Source organism: Aethalodelphis obliquidens, unplaced genomic scaffold, assembly GCF_003676395.1.
Source record: "Aethalodelphis obliquidens isolate GAN/ISIS:26980383/991018 unplaced genomic scaffold, ASM367639v1 scaffold5, whole genome shotgun sequence".
NCBI lineage: Eukaryota > Metazoa > Chordata > Mammalia > Artiodactyla > Delphinidae > Aethalodelphis > Aethalodelphis obliquidens.
Window position 1 is genome coordinate 28770373 of NW_020837949.1, and position 22868 is coordinate 28793240.

A 22868-nucleotide genomic window follows, 5' to 3' on the forward strand; every position below is an offset into this window, starting at 1 on the left:
ATTTCTGAGATAATTTTATTGCCTTAGCTCTTGGGCTTTGGCAAAAAATATCTTAAGTTTCAATATATATCATATAACTTAAAAACATTATTTACAAAATATAAAAAAATTTAACAAAATACTGTACAAAATACTGTCCTTACACATTTAAAGGGTGCTTTTCCTTACAATGTACGAGAGCCCTTTATATTTCTACGTCTGATTTTCCCACATGCTTTCAGGATCCCTTCCTCCAGTATTTCAGAGCTGAGTTTTTAATAGTGGAAGCTGGTCTATAATGAAAGTGTGAAGCCAAAGATAAAGGTTGCTATATACCTCACTGATACTCTTCTAGATCAATTCTCCTGGTTAAAAGTCACTTAAACTCCAAATCATACATTTTGCTTTTTACATTTTGCTTCTTACATCTTGCTTCTTTTGTTTTGTCACGAAATATCGCTAACAAACATGTTTTAGGGGGTGTTATATCACTTATGAAGATTCTTTCTTCTGAAATGAATGAAAGTGTTAAGTAGGCACCCACCACTTCTGTTAACCTGTCCCAACACCTTCTGTTTCTATGCACCAACACTTAGTATGATTTCTTCATAAAAAATACTCAGAGAGTGAGATTCATGTTTACTGCTCCTTGCTGCTCTAATAGATGTCTTTTTTAAATGACTAATATTCACCCACCACTATTGAGTTCCATAACCGAGTTCCATAGTCAAGGATCTTATCCTGAGTATGGACCAGTTCTCTCGGCATGAAGGCTCTTTCCTGTTCTTTCTTGCTTACGAGACAGTTTATCTTCCTTGCCCTCAATATCTGTTCCCTAAACCACCAACATATGAACTCAAACTTTTTCAGTTTTAGAATCCCAAGAAATCTACATGCCTAGTGTGTGACATTGACATCGATCAGGTAAAGGTACTTCTGAGAGAGCCTCGAGGATCTGGGAATTCTGAGGAGGCAGGTGTCAGGCTCCCCAGCCCAGCACAGTGGGAGCCACTCCCGTTGTACATCTGTCACTGGGGACTCTTGCCCAAGGCTAGAGTGGTTACTTGCAAGTGTGGACATCAGTCATGCTTTCACACCTCCTGCAGCGGACGTAGCAGCACCAGATAAACTTGCACTCGCATCGCTCCACGTGCCTGACCACGTGGGTGTTGTAGCCCCTGCCGCAGCAGAGGAGGTTGCAACCGTCTGCGCCCTCTGACGTGCGGTTGCACTCTCTGCCTTGGGTCCCTGGGATCCCGAGTTTCTTATCCTCTACACAGTAATTGGGAGACTTATTAATATAGAGCAGATCATCCTTGTGGATCGGTATTTTCCTCTGATCTTTCTCTCTCCTGTGCATTTTCCTCTTTATTTTGTCTGAGATTTGGACACTGTTTTCATATTTATCCTTCAACAGACGGCCAATCTTTTCAAAAGAAGACATGGTTTTCCAGCATGTTTTCACAGCACAGGAGCCGGAAACTCCGTGACACCGGCAGTCTAATGACATCAACTTGGCGACAGCCTGAAACCAACAGGAATTGAGTGAAACATCGTTCATGAAGTGTTTTACTCAACAACAGAAGCACTACCAGCCTAATCACTTAACTTTCCGGATCTGTTTACTCCTGTATAAAAACGATGGTTATATACTTCAATTAAAATTAAATAAAATAATAATAGTTTTAAAAATACTTCAATTAAATAATAGAAAAATAATAATAATAATTTTTAAAAATAAGGATGATTTTGCACGTAAAGGATCTTTTAGATCGCTCAGAATTCAAATGTTTTGTCCTTCTCTTCACTCTACAGAACAAACCTTTCTGAGTCTAATTTAAAGCTGCAGACCAAGCTAATAACGTTAACAGAGATTAGCTGAGATAACAAAGGGAAGTTACGTTTATTTCTAATCTCTCATTTAATTTTGGGTGTGAGAGGATGTTCATTAGTGCCTCTATGTTCCTGATACCGTTCATTTTAGCACCTTGCTACTCAGAGTGTGGTTCATGGACCAATAGCGCCAGCATCACTTGTGAGAAATACAAACTCTCAGGTCCCTCACCAAACCTGTGGAATCAAAATCTGCATTTTAATAAGATCCTCAGGTAACTTGTATGCACACAGAAACAGCTGTGGAACTTTACAAATAACCCCTGAGATTCTTATTTGTCAAGGTGGGGTCCAGGCAATGACTTCTACAAAGCTGCTCAGATGATTCCAAGGGCATCTAAGGATGAGAGCTACTGAACTGACAGTTCTCAGGTTTGATCACTGCAAACATCAGTTATATTCACAGGGGTTTGGGGGGATATGCCATCCCCTGGTCACAGAACACATGAGAAATCCTGACTAATCAACTTAAGTTGGTCAAAAGAAGGGGTTGGAGAGTGCAGTGGCTCCCAGCCAATTCTTCCCCTCTTCTGGAAAATTAATTCAAAACATACGTCCTATTCTTGATGTATCAGTAGCACCCTCCTAACATAGAAAAGGTATAATATTTATATGATTTTTCAATTCCAAGTGCTGAGTTATTCCGTTCAGATGGAGGAATTCAATGAGATGACATACATGGGTTAGAGTCCATTGCCTGACACACATTAAGGTCAAAATAAATACCCCCTGTCCCTGACGAAGAAGGTACGGTAAGAGTTGAGATAAAATTTCAAATGGGGCTAACCGTGCAAAAACAATACAGAGATTCCTAAAATAAAAGTTTATAGTTCTAATTTCTTACATACCGGCCAGTCAGCATAACTTCCTTCAATCCCCAGAGGATGGCAGAGCAGATTAATAAATCGTCAGGACTAACTGGAGAGTTGACGTTCTGTCAACAGGCTGGGTAAAATAAAAAATGGGTCTAGCCATCCGATAACTTGGAAATTATGTGTGTAATCTCGCCAAATAAAGGAAAAACCCCACCGCTTAAATTCCACTTACAGTTCTTATCAAAACTATAAAATGACAGGGGTTTCTACTTTGTTATTTTGTACCACAGTTGACATTGACATGTTTGTGGAATGTTACATTTCCTAACAAATTAACTAAAGTTTCTGAACTATCTAATGAGACAGAGTATTTCAAACAATTTGTTATATTTGCAGCCTTGAATGAGAGCATATGGTATTGATTTGTGTAATATTCAATACTTTTTATTAGTGTTTAAAATAATAAACCGAACAACATTTAAACACTGTCTTTTATAGGATACGACGCATATGCTTGTTTTGAACTCACGAAACTAAGAAGCGAGTAGATATGTCTATTTCTTATTATCTCAGGTAAAATTTACCTTTCAATTGAGAACAATTTGGCACACAAGCTTATTTGGTTAAATTTATGGCATTTGATATTCACAAAGCCTTCAATTTTTAAAAAGTCTCCAGGCAAATAAATGTTCAAATTAATGCGATCTGCCTACTTTTGTTCAGATTTTAAGTGCCCAAAGGATATGAGAAAAAGAGAGCTCAATCAATGCCAGGTAACAGCAAAACAAATTGTCCAAAGAAAGCCCAAAATCTAAGAATGTAAGTTTATGTGTTTAAACCTGATCAACGCTCGTTACAGTCATCACTTAGTGATTTAGAGCTGCCTCTCGCTCAGATTCTTGACTGAGCAGCTGCCTTTTCCTTTTATTAACCAGTTCAGACATTACCTATGGTGTTGCCAATTTGCAAAGCATGGAGGACAGAATAGATGCTCACCAAATACTCATTGAATGGTTAGTCTAGCTCACTTGAACAGTTTTAACGCATCCTCTATTGGTAATCTGAATCAAGAGGAAGTAATAAAGACAACTTTCTTCAACAAAAGAGTCACTGCCAGGAAGTCAGTGATGTTGGGAGACCCTGATCTGGCTGGGTTTTCCTCCAATTCCTCAGCCCACAACAGTGTTAGGACACAAGAGTGACACACTACTGCACAGGTGTGAAGGATAAGAGGGAAGACTGATCTTGAATCCAGGGATACCACCTGCTGAACTTGTAACCGAATTTTGGGGAGAGTTTCCTGCCATAGAAAACTAGAAACTTTTAAATACGTGGAGTTAACTAAACTTTCTAGAGATATTTTTAAGGAATTTAATTCTGTTATCTTTCAATTCCATTACCTTTTTGTCTTTAACGATAAGTATAAGAAAAGAAATAGTATTTTTATTATATATGTGAATACTATTCATATTGATATTCTAGGATAGAAAGACAAAGAACTTGACATGCAATTTAAATGATTATACCCTTGTAAGACTCCAAGGAAGAAACTTGGACAAATAGGGATAAAATAAAGCAATGCAACCACCACTAGGAGAATGTGATGAAATGCAGAGTTCAAGGGCAGATAACATGTACACACACACACACACACACACACACACACACACACACACACACACAGAATTTAACTCTCAGAGCACATTTTCATAAATTATTTTACTTAATTTAGTTTTATAGGAAGAAATGCCTTGCATATAGTAGGTAGTTCATGAACATGTACTAGCTTATTATTCCAATTTGACAGAAAAATAAATAGCCTGGTTGAGACACTTGTCTTCCATAGGATAGATGGTAATATATGATATAAAGTCTTTATATGCAGCAGGATAATTTTGGTAGAACAGAGAAAAATGAAAGTGGAAAGTACAAATATATTTAAGAAAATTGCATGAACACTCCAAAAATATATATTCTGGAGCTTTTCAGCTAGGATTCTTAATTGATGTCAAATAGCCATTCTGAGATGCAGTGATAGCATAGTGATTTTCTAACAGGAGAAGTAAGAGAATAGCAAGCGAATGAGTTGTGTGTGGTTATGAGAAAATTCCTTTCTCTACTTCGCTGAGTTGTTAAGGTTTATAACGATATTAACAGAGGAATGTTTTGTTAACTATTGCAAACAGATGTGCACATTTTGGTGGAATATTTTTAAACTATGGGAGAGCAATTGGGAGCATAGCATCTAATCTACTAGGCTCCCTATGTTAAGTTTTGGTTTGATAAATTTCTGATGAAGTGAAATAGGAAAGATATATCATTAACACTTAACGTAAAACTAGAAACTGTTTGAGAAGTGGTCTAAGGAGTTAGTTTTGACTCAGAGGTAACACAGCCAGAGGTGATTGTTTTTCGGTAGGTTGCTTTATCCAAGCTTTACAGAAATGACTAAAAAAAAAAAAAACAACTGTTATGGAACATTTTGTGACATTTCATTTGTCAACTATCAGATGATCTGTTTAAGTTTTTATGAAAACGGTGACATAAATTGGATGGTTAATTGTAGTATTCCTATTTCTCTGACCCATTTTGCCCCTTTCAGTCCAAAAATATATATGAACCTGCTGAAAAGCAAAACACTTGTGTGTTGTTCAAGTACTTGTAAATACTCTTGAAACAGGTTAATGAAATTTGGGGGTGGGGCCATGCCACTTTTTTGAGTTACTCATCATAAAACAAATTATGGGGTAGGGAAACTTAAAAGTTTATGAGGTGGACATGGGAAGAATGGAAATATTTTAAGCACACCAAAAGAAATACCCATAAATATTCCAAGTCACATTATTCTCAGAAGTTCTGCCCCTGGAAGACATCACATCGTTCTGTTAGACAATCACCATTCGGCAACATTATTCTTGGAGTCATAACTTTAGGAATGGTGTCAGAAACCAAGTGGGAATTAGAGTATTTAAGGTCAGCGGTTAGAAAATCATCTATTCTGCTCACAGCACTACTAAGCACCAGTACCCACATTTCTCTGAACGCTTTCCTACGTTTTGAGTTTGGAATTTTGAGATGAGGAAAATCAACTCAGTTGAATGCAGACCTTGAACCTTACTCAGAAGGATACCTATTAGATTAAACTCCTAATTGCCAATATTGAAAATGTAGTTTTTTGTTCTTCCACGTTAGGTAATATCTTGGAAACCTGGTTGATTTTTGTTGTTGTTCCGGTGCTGGTGGTGGTGTTGGCTTTTTTCTTGTTTTTTTTTTTTGACCACCAATGGAAAGAAAAATATTAAAATGTTTTGAATTGTAATAGTTCATGAGAAAAGACCAACAAAAACATCAGTGTAGTGCCCTCAAAATATCCAGGTAATATTTTGTAATATTTAAAGATTCCATCTAGACCAATGTGGAAAAAAAAAAAGATTCAGTAGAGAAAACTGAAATTTACACAAAATGTGTATATACCTAAAGGCTGAATTTTTGGGGCATAATTAGAATAATAGGGAAAACCTCAATAAAGTGAGGACATTGTTTTATTGCCAATAAACAGGGGATTAAAATTGATGCTGAATAGTTGTATTTTTTAAAAAAAAAATCAGAATATAAATAGATCAAAGTTAATAGTTATAGAGGGAAATATTGCTACCTAATTTGAAAAAAAGCCACATAAGATGGAATAAAACTAAATAGCTGTCTAATATTGCTAATAAAAATACATTTTAGAATACTTTAGGACTTTTCATAAGTCTGGAGATAACTTTATTCAAAAGAATGAATTATAACATGAGTTTGAAGTTTTGTTTTCTGATTAAATTTTTTTAGTCTCTACCAAATTATTTAAAGAATGACTAAAGAAGATTTAAGGTCTAAGGTGATACTAAATATTCATTCAATTGTTTTCTTGTTTTTAAAATGTATTAATTTGACTTGATGATTTTCTCTAGTTTAGAGTTTTAAAGAACAAATGTTAATTACCTTTAACCTCTTTTATATTAATATGTTAGAAATAAAAAAATTCCTTTATTGGATATTATTTAAATTGAAGCAAAAACTCATTCATTTAATTTTTTTTAAATGTAAAACTTTATCAAGAAGAGACCTGTGCATAACTATGGTGTTAGCAGGAGTTACTTTAGTGAGATAAATTAACTTAAAATTTCAAAACAAAAAAATGAAAAGCTTACATAGCTATTTACTGACTTTCCTATTTTCGAATCTTCCGTTTTGAATCAATATTCAAATAGAACTGAATAGTCAAATTTGAATTTGAAGTGTTATGGTGATATATTTATTGAGTTTTCGGTTTTTGTATTTTAAACCAAAGTGGTTAAGTAAAGAAAACTGGCTGAAACTTGCAACTATTCCAAGAGAGTTCCATTTATTCACTTTCCAAAAATGTAAAACAAATACAGCATATACTTTAAATATTCCTAAGAGATACCGCAACTCATTTTAATTTATTGCAGGAGAATGTGGCAGATTGCAATGACTACTTTGGGACCTTTACAGGTTATTGAATATTTACAATAATATAGGATATGTGGTGATATTCCCGTCCTGAAAAGATTATTACAAAATAGAAAATCTATATACCTAAGAGAGGTTTTGACTGTTTTTGGAAAGTCACTATGAATTACCAAGTAATTCAACTATGTTGTAGAACTCAAAGCTTATTGTGTCAATATTCATTAAGGGAAATACATAAAAGTTAAATTAAGCTACAAATTTACGCCATTTTAAGAAAATTTAGCATTAAAATATTCATAAAGGAGGTTAATTAGATGTGATTCTTCAAATTTCGCTCTCCCTAGACCTTTAATATATCTATATTTTTAAATATCAAAATATTTAATATATCTATAGTTGCTTTACATTTATCTATATTTTTCAGTTTTTACAGTGAATCTACATTGCTTTATAATAACATAACTACTTCCCTTAAATAAATTTTGTTTTACGAAAAATATTACTTGAGTTGTGTATTCTCTAATGTATTCAAGAATGTTTTGCTAGAGAAAGTAAGGACAGAACTGATAACTTCTTTAGATGTCATTGCCTACTAAAATAAAGATTTAAAAATATAATGAAAATTCAAATTTGAAAAAATGAAATTTGATTCAGTCCCGTTAGAAAGGCAGATACTGTAAGTCTTATTCTGGCTCTGCAACTAACCATCTAAGAGGGTGGAATAAAATGACCCAACAGGCACTTGTACTTCTGTTATTTTATAATTGGTGTTTTAGGTATACGAACTATACAATCACAAATATATTGTATAATAAGATTCAACTCACATCAGATGGAAACTTAAACTAAATCAATATGGTCAGTACAGGCTCATGAAAGAATATATATATATATATATATATATATACATATACTTGCTGTTATACATATATAATAAACATATAATTTTACATACACACACACACACACACACACACACACACATACATACATACATATTCTTAGACTGCAAGCGTTTGGTTTTTAAACCATTTGGTCAGATTGATCCAGAAGTGTAATCCTAGTGTTATTTACCTAAAGGCACTGGATTTCTATTCCATTTTGTAATACATACCTGCCTTCCAGCTTCATTGTTATGAAGGTTCATTGCTAACAGTACTTTGCTTTCTTTTCCCGTGGTGTTTCTGATGGGGAAATCTAGGAACTTTCTGCTGAACCACATGCCATACTGGACATCATCAGAGCAGCCCCCCCAGTGCCAGCCTTCACTTGCTGAGCCGCCGTTCTGCAAGGTGGTGTCACAGGAACACTCGGTCATGTTGCCTGCACTGCATGACCTGGTCACAGAATGCACCAGGCCTGCAGCCATCACAGCATAAATAAATGCTGTTTCCTTGGTGCCTAGAATAAAACATAAGTTGCTAAATGAATGAGTCATACCGTTCTCTGTTTATGTTCATAACAAAGTCTTCTACTTATCTTCGTATCAGGGAAGCAACTTTTCAATGGATGCTTTAATGAGTAGATATTTCAGAAAGGACAATTTCATATTGTTCTCAGCTTTTAAAACAGCAACATTAATTTTCAGTATGATTTTCCTATATTGTATATCATAAATTGTCCTCATACCTTAATATCATCTGTTTATTTTTAAAATTTGAAATGTATGTCAGCATCCAGCTCAACACTTAACAGACAATAAAAATTCTATAAATACACGTTGAATTTAAAATCCCTCGTATGAATACGTAAATAGTGATACAATGCCCAAAGGAGTCCCACTTACCCTTCTCGTTAAATTTAAAATGTGTTATCAGAAAACACAAGCTGAAAATTTTGGTATGACTTTTGTTGTGTAAAAAATACACGTCAGAATGCAAATTAAAATTAAGCAAAGACCAAAGCAATTAGGAGATAAATGTTGCAGTTTCATTTCACATCAAAGACTGATTTTTTAAGGATATCCTGAAAAACAATATTAATATGAAAGTTAAATATTATATAAATATTCTTATATACAGTATTATATCGACTTACAGTATTAAAGGCAGTTAAGATAATTGAAATGTCATCAGCAAAAAAAAAAAAAATTGTTATGGAAAACAATTGAATGTTGAATATGGATATCACACACCTGCAATAGGTTTTGAGCTAAAATCTTTGAAAATTAAAGTCCCATTAAAACAGTAATAAAATGGACTAGAAGGGACTCAGCAGGCGACTTTTTCCCCCCCTTTGGAGATGTTTAGATTGGAGTAGAAACGTTATCACGTCGTTGTCCAATAAACCCTTTCAACAGCTGATGCCTCTACATTTCAGCAACTGTGAAGAACACATCCTCTTCTTTTTTTTCTGCAGGGAGTCAGGGCCCTTTCGGAAGGGTGTGCCGGCCAAAGCGCAGCGGGGCAAAAGCGATGCTTTGGCGGCGGTGAGTGTAGGGACCCGGCGGGGAAGGGTCAAAGGTGGAGGGGGAACCGAAATGAGTGTGGAAAACAACTAAGAATCTTTCAGCGCCCAGGGCCTGAAATCCTTTGAATCTGCTGATACCTCTGTACCTTTATCCTTACCAAGTCACTGCTAGGCCGGTGGAAGTGGAACTTCGTGTTACTGCAGCTTCCCGCGCCGCAGCTGTGCGCAGAGGAGGGAAAAGATAGAAGGAAAGGAATAGAGGGGAGAACTAAAGTAGTGCCCGAGCTAGCCTCACGTGGGGCTGCCCGGGACAGTCCCTTTAAAATCGCCATTATTCCGTCTTCCGGGTGCTGTAAGGAGCCAACCAGCTTGGGGCTTCGCTGCAATTAGCCAGGGCTCGGTGCGCAGCGGAGCTGCTTTTAAATCAAAGCAGATGCGGCAGCGGCATTCCCCGTAGCCGACATCATGTTTCTCCAGCTGGTCATCCACGTAGGGGGGCGCTACGGGGTCCGAGGGGTCGGCGGGGTGGAGTGTCAGCTTTTCCCCAACTCCGGCCGGGCGCCGCGGGGAAGGAGGAAGAGCTGCAGCTCCACGCGCCCCGCTCGGGACCTGGGGTGTCACCCCGTCCAGGACAGCACCTGCACCCGGGTCTGGCTTCAGTCGCCCCCAGTTTCATTGCACTAAAGGACCTCTCTGGGGATTTAGGGAGCGACGGGACCACGCAAGCACTCTTTATTTACAAGAATTGGAGGACCTGCCCTCCGTCCCGCGCCAGCTGCGAGCGTCCCGGGACTCACCGCTGCTCAGCTCGTAGCCAAAGAGAGGGCTGGTGTCAGGCGGGGCGGCGGCGGCCGCCAGGCAGTTCCATCTCTCGTATCTGAACTGGCTCCTGCACTCCTGAATGCCCAGACGGGCGCCCTCGCAGATGCTCGGCAGCAGGTACGGTTTCCTCTTGCACAGCTCCTTCTGGCGGCTGTTCAGCGGCAAGCTGGCGCAGCCCAGCTTCTCCGGAACCCCAAAGGAGGCGATGCCCAACCACCTGTAAGACACGGCCGCCCCTAGCGTCAGCCGCTGCCCTGCTCTCCTCCCAATCCCAGATGTTTACCCGAAATTTAGGTCGCCCGCCCTAGGGTCCCGCCTCTCCTCTCCAGCCTCAGCTGAAAGTTCCCTGAGGCTGGGCATCCCTTTTGCCACAAACCCCGTGCTCCCCTGCTGCCCCCATACTCACATCCAGTTTCCTTGGGCTCCGCAGGGGAACAGCGTGAGCAGGGCTGCCCACAGCGCGCACAGGCGGGACAGTCCCAGGAGCGCTGCTCTGTCCATGGCCCCCGCATGGAGTCTCCCAGGCCCAGCCACTCCTCTTCGACCCTCCCCAGCCAGAGGCCCACCAGGACAGAGGTCAGTTCCCCAGCACCAAGTTGTCCCTCGCCTCCTTTCTCCCTGCAGACAACGTAAAAAGGCCAGCCGTAGTAGGGGCTCTCAGCAGCCTTCTCCTCGCGAGCTGGGAGCAGCGTGAGGAAGTTGGGAAAGTAGCTTGGGGCACTCCTCCCGAGACGAGTTGAAGATGTGCCGGAGATGCGGGAGCGTCCCTCGCATTCCAAGGTGAGAAACTTCTGTTGCTGTAGCTCTGTCTCCATCGCCCCCGGCCTCTCCTCCCATCTCCTCCCCCTGGCCGCACCTGGAGCCTGATTGGCCCAGCAGCGGCCCCTCATCTCATCATCCCGGGTCCTCAGGCTCTCATTGGCTGAGAGCAGGCTCCGCGGGGGGCGCTCGGGCCCGCTGTTCCCCGACAGCCGGTCCAGATCCTGTGTTCCTGACCTTTCCTCCTGTCACAGTTTCCTGAGAGCGGGTCTCTGCGGGAGGGGTATTGATTCAACCCGAAGACTGATAGGGGAGCTTCTGTCTTAACAACCCTGGGTGAAGGTGTGGGTTGAATGGGCGATGTTTGAGTTCCACCCAGCCCAGTCTCATTTGGATTAATTACCCTCTGGGTGGAGTGGATGGAAAAATCTCACTGCCCCCGTTTCTTTCCTCTCCTTCACCTCACAGGAGAATAATCTTCTTGAGTCAGAGTTGCTACCAAAAAATTGACCTTTCAACATCCTGCTTGAGGTCTCAACGTTTCAGGAGACTTTAGAGAATGAGTAAAATACTTGTCAAGCTTGAGATCGATCATCGTCTGTGCAGGCATTTACTTTTATCGAAAGGGAAGATTCCAGCCTAGCATCGAATCTACCATATTTAAATTGTGTTAGGTGATTTCGTTTTACGATTTTGCTTATTTTCCGTGGTCTTTGAGGGCACTGTCAGAAGATGGAGGGCACAGAGAGAATGCGAGTGAGACCTGTCTGGAGAGCTCTAGAAAGATGAGGGCTGTGTTCTTTCCCTTCTCTCCAATGCACACTATGTCTCTCTTGGAGACTTTGGACAGGGCTACACATTGAAGACAAATTTTAAAAGCTTACTTATGAAACACCTACTGTGTGTCCACTATTGTGAGAATTTATGAAGATCCCTTCCCTTAAAGGCACAGCCTTTCTGGCCTTGTCTCCAGCCATGGAGACAAGTCTGAAACAAAATAATTTGAGATTATCAGTAAAGGAAAGTATAGAATCCAGCAAGTTACTCTCTGGAGCCAAAGAGTTCGGAAGCAGGAGAATGTTCTGGTGCCTGGAAGTTTAGAGAGTTTAGTTAACCAGTGTTTTCCAGGTTAGAAGATCTCTGGGGAGAACTCTGAATTCAGGCGGCACATGCGTAGCTGCGGTATCAGAAAACCCTGTCTCAACTAGTTGGTGACAGGAAATGTTTATGAGGGGCATCACCTGCTCCTCAGAGGACTTCTGAAATGTTAGTAAACTCTCAGGGTATACCACCTTAGTGGGTCCCAAAATCTAGACTTACTCAAATTAAAGATTTACTTTATTAGCTTTATCCTCAAATAAATGATTTTATTTGCTGCATGTCTCCTATATCAGCCCAGAGCAATAAAAGCTCACTGAAATTCCCATCCTGTCCCATTCATTTCTTTATCCAACAAATATTTATTGAGTGAACGCTATGTACCAGGTCCTAAAGCCACATTGTAATTTTTAGAGAGTCAAGTTGATGATAGGGTGTAGTTACTGATCCAGAAATATTTTGGCTAATGGCTAGTGGCCTCTCTGAAAATCAGAGGCTTCATCCAAGCTCACTTTATTCTGTGAGCCTCTCCATGAGGGATAGTGGAGAATTCCCTGCTGAACTCCTGCCATGGGGCCCAGTACACGAGATCCTGGTTTTGAGCACAATTTACTGAACAGATTAACAACGTGGTGAGGAACATCCCGAGCAGATATCTAAGTGGCCCAAATGGTGAAACTAGAGAAGAGGCTTCCTCTGCAGGGGTATTGGGGAAGAACTGGGGGAGTGGAGAACACAAATACTTTAGGTTGATTTTTCGAGCCAACGATGGTAGATGTTTTAAGGAAGTTGCTGGACTTTTTTCCTTTAGGAAGATACACTGAGCCTCTGTTACGGGTTAAAAAGTGGGGATAGCACTGAGTTAAATGGTAGTGGAGTTTATAGCCCAGTTGGCAATCACAGCCAGAGCAATGAATGCATTGGGGAAGTACTGTGCGCTGGGAACACACACTGTAGGACTACTTAATCTAGTTTGGGAGTGGGGTCACTTGAATGTTGCCTTTGTTGTTAGTCTAGGGATCAAATACTGTCCAGGCGTCCAGATAAACCTTTAGAGGGGCACTCACAGTATTCTATTCTTAGAGTCTAAGACCACTGGGTCAACTAGTTTCAAATCCAAGGCACAGTTTCAGGGCCTGAGTGGTCCTGCATCTTTTCTGTGTGGTCTAGGGCCTTAGGGGTCATTCTGTTCATATCTCTAAAGCAAAGGAGACTTACTTCCAGGAGATGGTCCAGCTGAAGAATTAAGCTTCTTATTCAACAAGCAGACATTCGAGTGCCTTTTTTGTGTCATGCACTGAGAGCCTACATGCCCCCTGTGTTTTCTCTCTTACTCTCTGTCTCTCTCTTCTCTCTCCATGCAAAGATTCAAACCCCTCAAATTGGTGCTCATTTTATAGATAAAGAAATGAATTTGGAGACACTAAGAAACTTGCTCAAGGCCACTCAGCTAGAAGACAGTAGAGTCAAAAATCGATCTTATTTTAGAGGTCTTGTTTTTCCTACCACAACATACTGCTGCAGAACTTGATTAAAAAGCACTGCTTTTTTTTTTCCTTTTTTTGACCAAATCCCAGGTATCTGGTCTCAAGGTCTAAATTCCTCTTCTGTGTCCCGCGGATCTTTATATCACAGTTCACAGATCTCTCCATCAAAAGGGATGTTCTGTTCTGTGAACATAAACAAAAACCCACAATGGGTGGGTGGGTCTCCTGAAGAGGTCTCCCTGAAGTCGGGTCTCTCAGAGGCAGATGGCGGTCTGCGTGGATGCCCTTCCATTCCATCTCCACCCCCACCCCCACCCCCACTTTGCTGTCTGGTTTTTGTGGACTGGGAGGTATAGTGGAAAGAGCACTGGGCTGAGTTGAGTGATTGGGTTTCCAGTTAGCAGGTTATAATCTTGGGCAATCAATTTCACTTTTGATCCTCAGTCTTCTCACCTGTAAAATGCTCAAAAGCTCTTTCGGATCTGAATCTCTTACTGGAGTTTCCACAGGGCTGGAGGGAGGGAGGCGGTAGGCATGGTGTATACATGGATGTGGTGGGGTGGAGTGAATTTGCACTCCTAGGAGGAGGAAGCCTAGCGACCGGGTTTGTCTACCTGAGAGAGGGGCCCCAGTTCTTAGGGTGGCACAGGCTAGAGTTTTCTGGCCCCCATTTTGTATCTTCTGTTCCACTTTTCCTTGTGGATTTTAATTAAAATGAATTATTTTCTTTGCAGAAATATCTTAAGGTGGTCGAATTTTAAAATGTATTATAATCCTGTCAGGTCACATGAAACTTTATTTAGAAGATAAAAGAAGTTACAGATATTTTCTTTATCCTGGAATAGGAAGGTGAGGGGCTCCTTCAGAATCTAATTTATATCTCTTATTAATTTGAAGTGGTTCATCTCTACTACCATTAGTGGGGGTTATGCTCTCTATTTAAAGTTGAAGAATAAAGTAAATGATGGGTCAAATCCAAACATATACGCAACTACACATTTCAAATTGTTCATTTCTTTAGCAGCAAGAAGGAATCTCATTTCCTATTTATTATTTGTGATTTTGTAATTCAGAGAGAGAACAAAATATTAACTGTCTGATAGAACATAACCTGGTGCTTACTGTCTTATGCAGGCTTTCTAAAAAATGTTGTAAAGATCATACCACTAATTGTTCAAAATGGGAGCTGAACTTATATCATCTCATGATCTGAGCCCGGCTACCTAAAATTTGATTAATGCTGTTAAGCAAAGCACAGTGTAACTCCAAGTTTGTACAGATTACTGAAGCATCTGTAGCTTCTTGATCTGGCGAGAAGGGTACATGAATTTGTTTTCCTAGCAACGGTAAGGTGTTTTGAGCTACATTCTGGAAAAGGGGATTTAGGAGGGAGAGCCAGAGGAAATATTCATTTCACTCAAAGAAGCTCTTCAGAGAGACTGCATCTCTGACCATGGTCCTCTCTGACCAACTGGGCCAGTTGAACCAAGATAAGTAGCTGGCCAGCAATAAATCCCACCTCCCATCCGGGACAATTGTAGATTATTAGCTGTAGAACCCAGGAGAGGCTGTGCCTTCTGGTAGTTTTCTCTCAGTCCCTGGGAAACTCAGCAAAAAGTCTGCCTGCACAGATATGCCTTGGACTCTGTCTCTGGCAGTCCATCAGAGGACGAGACTTCTAAGGGCCCTGTTGTAAGAATTTCTGCTGCAGATCACAGAGACTTATGTACTGGAAACTGATACCAGAAGCACCCCAGCTGGTCTTAACTCTCGTGATGGAACAGAAGACCAGAGGTGACTTTTTACATAACTGGGTCCTCATCCATTCTATTTTAAATTCCACCTGGATGCTACCAGTGTGGGACAGAGCACAGGCTTGTGACCACTGGCTCTCAGGAGGGGGCAGAGAATGGTATTCTGGATGTCCTGTTGTCCTTTGGTGGCCTGAAAAGCCCGACTTGGAGCAGCAGAGGAGACACCAGTGACAGAACTAGGAGAAGGGACAGGAGTTGGAGAAGGATGCTGTCTTGCTTTGTAAATTTCCACAACTATGAAAGTAAAAAAAAATTTTTGTTGTTGTTTACTTGTCCTAGAAATTAAGATTGAAGAAGACTCAATAAGTGTTAATAGAACCTGGCTTATCTCTAGTGGTTATTTGCACTGATTATGCAATCTTTTCGGAATGAGGGACTATAAGCAAAATCCTTGACAAACAAGAGTGGTCACTATTTGTCAAAACTGAAATGCATGGAGAATGTTGAATCTCTCCATACCCCTTTTCAAAATATTTTTTTCTGAATTCTGTATAACAAAACAACTGAATTAATGAATTATTATTGAGTTTAAAAAATTATCAAGAAAACTTCAAAAATCTGGACTTTCATATTTTTAGGAGTACTATTTATGGAGAGATCACTGGGATGTCTATAATGGAAAAAAACAAATTTTCTCTTTTTTTTTTCCTTTGCGATACGTGGGCCTCTCACTGTTGTGGCCTCTCCCGTTGCGGAGCACAGACTCCAGACGCACAGGCTCAGCGGCCACGGCTCACGGGCCCAGCCGCTCCGCGGCATGTGGGATCCTCCCAGACCGGGGCACGAACCCGCGTCCCCTGCATCGGCAGGCGGACTCTCAACCACTGCGCCACCAGGGAAGCCCTTTTTTTCCTTTTTACTAAAATCAAGCAATCTCAAACTTTAAGGGAGAAAACTTGGAGGGAAGTCATTTAGAAAGAATCAACGGTGTCTATCTTATTCTAACTGTTGGTCTGCATAATTACATTTAATTGTTGTGATATAATTCTGCATTCAACAAAATGCCAGTCAAAACTCAGCAAATGCTGAAACTGCCTTTGTATTCGAGGCTGTTGTCCATACGTCTGACCATTGGCTACTGTCCTCATCATGGGTGGGCAGCATGTTGAAGTGAGGTTTGTTAAGTCTGGTCAAGCGACAGTTACCATTTGGTGTTTACTCCATCTTCACACCAGATGAATCACATTTAAATTTAACTTTAAATATGAATCACGTTTAAATTTAACTTTAAATGTGAATTAAATTAACTTTAATTAAAATGTGAATTTTAAAATGTGAAATTTAAACAAAATTTAAAATGTGAATTTTAAATTTAAAACAAGACCAAAATTTTAACAATTTTAACCTAAATTTTAACCTAATTTTAACCTAATTAACCTAATTTTTAACAACTGTTAAAATTTTAACAATTTTAAATTTAAAACAAGACCAAAATTTTAAATTTAAAAACAAGACCAAAATTTTAAATTTAAAATTAAAACAAGACCAAAATTTAAATTAAAACAAGACCAAAATTTTAAATTTAAAAACAAGACCAAAATATTAAATTTAAAATGTGAAATTTAAAATGTGAACTTTAATTAAAATGTGAATTAAATTAACTTTAATTAAAATTAACTTTAAATGTGAATCACATTAACTTTTAACTTTAAATGTGACTCACATTAACTTTAAATGTGAGTCACATTTAAATTTAACTTTAATTTTTTCACTTTCCCCACTGAAACCTTGAATGATTTCTTATTTACCCCTCCCTATGTTGTAAACCCTTTGGTTTGACTTCTAAAAATCCTTCATTCAGGATTTCTCCATAGCTGTCATTTTTTATTAAATTCACTCTCTTTCCTTATGGTCATTCTCCCTAGGCAGCCCAGTGTCTTTCTTCCCTTTTCCACAAGCAGGGCTTGCATGTTACTATTTCAGTTTCTTGAGGAACCCTGCCTCCATACCTAGAATTTTTTCTTTCTTTTTTACTTACCCAAGCCTGCCTACCCATTCTTTAGGTCACACTTCTTCAGGAAGTCTTACACAGTTAATCATATTAACACAGCTCTCTGCCTAACTTCTACTTCATCTGAGGTACCTATCAGAAGATGTATCGCTTAATTTACTTTTGCTTTCTGGTGGTTTAACATGCCTTCACTGTAAGTCACCAATTACATTATAAACCTCTTCAAATCAAAGAATATGAGGAATTCTTTTGCACGCCCCCCCCCCAATGCCTACAACAAGGCTGAGTGGGTAGTAGGTGTTCAATATTGGTTGTGTGGTTGTCGTTCTAACAGACAAGGCATCTCTCATAACACTGGAATGGACGAAGCATAAAGTCGAGAGCTGTCAGCATTGACATCATCTACTAATTTGCCACTTTTCAACTGGAAGTTCGCCATGACTTGTACCTAGTACGTTGCATAGTACGGGCCACATGGTCTGCACAATTTCCAAGGGGACCATCAGACGGCTGGGTCTAGAGTATTCGCAGCTTCGGTTTTTGCTAGTGTTCAAATCAGTAAATACACTGATACTCTTAAATCTTTCTGACAAATCTGTAGCCATGCCACGTGCTCTTTCCAGGTACGTCTGTTGAGCTCTGCTAATAACTCAAACGCTTACTTGAAGTTGCCTCCAGAGAGTGCTTTCATTTGAGTCAGCAAGTGCTCAGAGCCCAGGAGATTTACGAGGGTTCAGAGACATAAACATGAACGGCGTTGAAGGTGTGAGGTGTGTTCCAACTGTAGCCCCCTCACCTTCTGTTAGTGATTACAGGAAGGGAGGCATCAATACAGAAACAGCTGACTTGAGGGCTCTCAAGTTCGCAATCTGATGAAGTCTTCTGGTGCCAGACCAACTTTGGGGGTTGTCACATAGCTTAGTGAAACGGCTTCCAAAATGGGCTGAAAACCACAATATTGATATACTGGGCCACGTGCCAGAACAGAGCCTGAGTCCAGCCGACTGGGTAAAAGATTTCAGTTGCTACTTCAGCACCAGCGTATTGTCTGCAATCCCTAGGGCACACTCACAAAACCAGCACCAGACAAATACAGTGGAGCCACTTTTTCATGCTGTTTTGGGGAGAGAACTAATATTTGCCTTATAGGTTAACTGCGTTATGGCAGGCTTCGGCTGAAAGGAGTTTTCCTTCAGGGACTGACTTGGCCTTCAGCATATCTTAATCTTATAGTGATTGTTGGCAGTCCAGGGCGGGGTTCAGTGCTGGAATCTTCCCCTTGATACTCCCCGCCCCTCCCTGTCCCAGGGGTTCTGATGAATAAAGCATGCAGACGGAAAACTGAACCAGTTTGCGCAAAGTATCAGGTTTATTAAGTGTAAGGCTTCCTAGTCGAGCTAGATTATGCAAAGTGAAGTTTTCTATTCCTTCCCGCTGAATTGAAGACAGCAAGGCTGATCCAACAGATCCACCCAGTCTCACGCTGAAAAACTGGACCTGAGAAAGGAGGCTGGCAGGAGGCCACAGGAAGTGGAGAGGACAGCTCACTCTACCCGAGGATGTCCAGGCCTATGAAGAGGGCAGGTGGGGCCATCTTGCTTTGGAGGTACCCACTGGTGACAGGGACCCATTGACTGGCCACTCTTTCTCTGCAGGGGAGGAGTAACCAATGAGGTGGGAAATAGGGTACAGATTTCCTCACCATAGAAGAAAGAAATGAGGGTACAGAAATGTTGAAGGATGTCCTTACTTCCTTGGGCAGACAGCAAGGTATCAGTCTGCTACCTACTGTAAAATGTAGCATGGCAAGCCCTCAAGGTAGATGGGCAGGCAGATGAAGAACCTCTTACGGAAGCTATTGGCAGGATAACTATGACACAGAGGCTGTGGACTGTATTCTGAGAAAAGACAAGCTATGCAGTGATAATTAGTATCAGTGTAGGGAGTGGTGAGTAGAGGACACATCAATACCCGTTGCAGCACTAGCCCCCTGTGCCCTTGGAAGCTCTGGTAAGATACAGATTAACCCAGAGGAGCAGAGGGATGATTTCAGCAAAAATCATAGCGTCCCTGAATAATGTCATCCTCCTCTACTTATTTAACCTCAGAACACATTATTTGGTTTATTTTTCTGCTTGTGGTTTCCTTTGGTAACAGTGAAATTAATTCATGGTTCCTCACACATTGTCATCTCAGGCAAGTGGCCCAGAAGCATGTTGGGTGGTCTAGAGTAATCGATATAAGGATAGACAGGTGGATGAGGAGAAGTCACAAAATAGGTAATCAACAGGAGGCTTAACGTCAGCAGGCTAAATTTGAGAAATACGTTGTAATATTGATGTATATAGATGTTCATTAAAACGCTGAAGAAATATTTTGATTCATTTCATATGCACAATTATTTGTTGATAAGTTGCATAAATGTTCAGACCAGACAAAACATGTTAGAGCTCCTTGTGATTGCATACAAAGAAATAGGCTATATGTTTTCAGGATAACTTAAACCATTTGATAACACTTTTGATGGAGGGTTATTTTTGTTAATCGCTTGCTTTAAGGTGTGTCTTTACTTGGCCCTCGAAAACGAACAAAAGAAAGGAGTTGAAAGTCATAAATATATTTCACAGCTGGAGAAAACAGAAGAACCTCTCAGAACGAATAAACTCAGGCAGCATTGTCTATCTTTCTGACTTAGTTTTATTCAGTAGCCTCTTGGAATCTTTCTTTCTTGGAATCTTTCTGTGCCTTTTTTCCTTATATTTAAATTATACCTACCGTTCAGTAATCTAATCAAAGGAGTACACCAGGGCTTCCTAGTGGCGCAGTGGTTGGGAGTCCGACTGCCAATGCAGGGGACACGGGTTCGTGCCCCGGTCACGGAGGATCCCACGTGCCACGGAGCGGCTGGGCCCGTGAGCCACGGCCGCTGAGCCTGCGCGTCCCGAGCCTGTGCTCCGCAACGGGAGAGGCCACAACAGTGAGAGGCCCGCGTACCGCAAAAAAAAAAAAGGAGTACACCAGTGAATCAATGGAACTTTGCAAAACAACTTCAATAAAACGATCCTTCTACTAAAATTCTCACAATATCACAGGTATTGAAAAATCATCTGTATGACATAATTAAACAATTAGCTAAGTCTTGTAATGAAAAACAGCAGTTTCCTACTCGCCACTCCCTGTACACCCTCCCCAGAAGTACTAACTTCCGGCTCTCTTAGCTGAATTCTTTTGGTATTTTGCTCTAACCTGTTAAACATCATACTTATACTGTTACTTTTATTTTTTAATAAATTTAGTTATTTATTTATTTTTGGCTGCGTTGGGTCTTCCTTGCTGCCCGTGGGCTTTCTCTAGCTGCAGTGAGCGGGGGCTGCTCTTTGTTGCGGTGCGCGGGCTTCTCATTGCTGTAGCTTCTCTTGTTGCGGAGCATGGGCTCTAGGCTCGCGGGCTCAATAGTTGTGGCTCGCGGGCTCTAGAGCGCAGGCTCAGTAGTTGTGGCGCACGGGCTTAGTTGCTCAGCGGCATGTGGGATCTTCCTGGACCAGGGGTCGAACCCGTGTCCTCTGCGTTGGCAGGCGGATTCTTAACCTCTGCACCACCAGGGAAGCCCTATACTGTTACTTCTTAATTTTGAAAATATTAGGCTTTATCTGTGACTTTCCACTCAGGAATTTGAGGAATTGCTCTGCTTCACTCCTCCCCCCAGCATGTATTTTTGTAGCCTTTATATTCTCAATATATTTATCTCAAAATTGTGGTTAGGTCAGCAGTCAGTTTTTATATTGTAAGACACATAATGTTATTCATGCTAAGCTATGAATAGTGACTATGAGTAGTGACTAAGTGACTAAGCTATGAGTAGTGACTATGATTATTTTCCTTTCCTTACTTGCTTTTTCCCCCTATTTTCCTGGTTTACTTTTTTTTTTTTTTTTTGCCCACATCTCACGAAACGTGGGATCTTAGTTCCCTGACCAGGGATCGAACCCGCACCCCCTACAGTGGAAGCGTGGAGTCTCAACCACTGGACAGCTGGGGAAGTCCCCTGTTTTCCTGGCTTCTTTGTGCTTATCACGAATCCAACCCCAAACCTCCCAATTTTCTAAATCTCCTGAGGTGAATCAGAAGCTTCATCAGTTTTATCTTTTTGACACAGAGTCTCCCATGTCCCCTCACCTGTCCCAGCCTGGAATGGTTGCCTCCGCATCTGGTGGCCAGTGTCATCTGTGATCTGCTTCACCATCATCCCACAGATCACATTTTTCTTGTGTCTTTGTAGAAACCTCATTTTCTGAATCTTGTGTATTTCCCATTTTTGGTTTAGGCTCCTGTTCTAGGGGAGCACATACTCCTGTAGCTTCCCGAGAAAGAGTGTATGTGAGATAAACTTTATGAGAACTTGTCTGTCTTAAAATAGTTTTATCCTATTCTAGTAGCTTGACTAGTGGTGAATTCTAGGTTAGGGATAATTTTCTTTCAGAATTTTGAAGACATTTCTCCATTGTTTTCTAGCTTCCGTTGTTATCATTAAAACATCGGAATATAGTCTAATTCCAGATCTTTTGTATATGAATTTATTTTTTTCCTTTGAAATCTTCTCTTTCTCTGTGATATTTTGAAATTTCATGATGGTGTGGCTAAATGTGGGTGTATTTTTACCTATTCTGGACTCTCAGTAGGCCATCTCAATGTGAAAATCATGTTTTTGTAGAAAAATATTTTAAAATTGTTTCATTGATGATTTTCTCTCCTCTATTTTCTTTCCGCTTTCTAGAACTTTTATTTTGTGAATGTTGGATTAACTGTCTGGTTCTGTAAGTTTTCTAAGTACTCTGTTCTAATTTTCATATCTTTTTTTCCTCTAATATCTGTGAGATTTTTCTCAGTTGTATCGTTTTTGGTTTCTGTTGAGTTTTTCAGTTCTGCTGGTATACATGTGTATATGTGGATATGTGCTTGTGTGCGTGTGTGTGTGCGTGTGTCTGATTTCCAAGAGATCTTCTTTATGTTCTCTGCACGTTCCGTTTTAAAATTAAATAATATCCTGTTGTGATTTTAAGGGTGTGATATTTTCTCGTCATTTTGAATACATGTATTAGTTTCCTATTACAGCTGTAAAAATTCTCACAATTTTAGTGACTTAAAATAACACACATTGATCATGTTACCGTTCTGGAGGTCAAAAGTCTACAGTGGGTCAGCAGGGTTGGGTTCCTTCTGAAGGCTCTAGGGGAAAATCTGGTTCTTTGTCATTTCTAGCTTCTAGAAGCCGCCTGCATTCCTTGGTTCATGGCTGTTTCCTCACATCACTCTGACCTCTGCCTCTACTGTCGTACCCCTCTCACTGACTGTGACCCTCCTGCCT

The 22868-nt window shown here is 40.4% G+C and overlaps 2 protein-coding genes and 1 long non-coding RNA gene across 3 annotated transcripts in view; 2 read left to right on the top strand and 1 right to left on the bottom strand.

Moving 5' to 3' along the window:
- FAM3C (FAM3 metabolism regulating signaling molecule C) overlaps nt 1-1671 on the top strand; it is a 58038-nt gene extending 56367 nt beyond the window's left edge. The window contains exon 14 of the transcript XR_003431903.1: nt 1397-1671. The gene's annotated coding sequence lies outside the window, so the exon portion shown is untranslated. The remainder of the gene's footprint in view (nt 1-1396) is intronic.
- On the bottom strand, nt 1-11021 carry WNT16 (Wnt family member 16). Its single transcript, XM_027102085.1, has 4 exons — nt 10801-11021; nt 10370-10611; nt 8278-8564; nt 1-1504 (listed from the first exon to the last, which is right to left on the bottom strand). Exons 1-4 carry the CDS (start codon nt 10893-10895, stop codon nt 1040-1042), a joined length of 1089 nt encoding a protein of 362 aa, XP_026957886.1. The 5' UTR covers nt 10896-11021; the 3' UTR covers nt 1-1039.
- Nucleotides 10397-22868, top strand: part of LOC113618169 (uncharacterized) — a 19238-nt gene continuing 6766 nt past the window's right edge. Inside the window, exons 1-2 of the long non-coding RNA XR_003431907.1 lie at nt 10397-10511; nt 11019-11174. This is a non-coding gene — a long non-coding RNA (uncharacterized LOC113618169). The remainder of the gene's footprint in view (nt 10512-11018; nt 11175-22868) is intronic.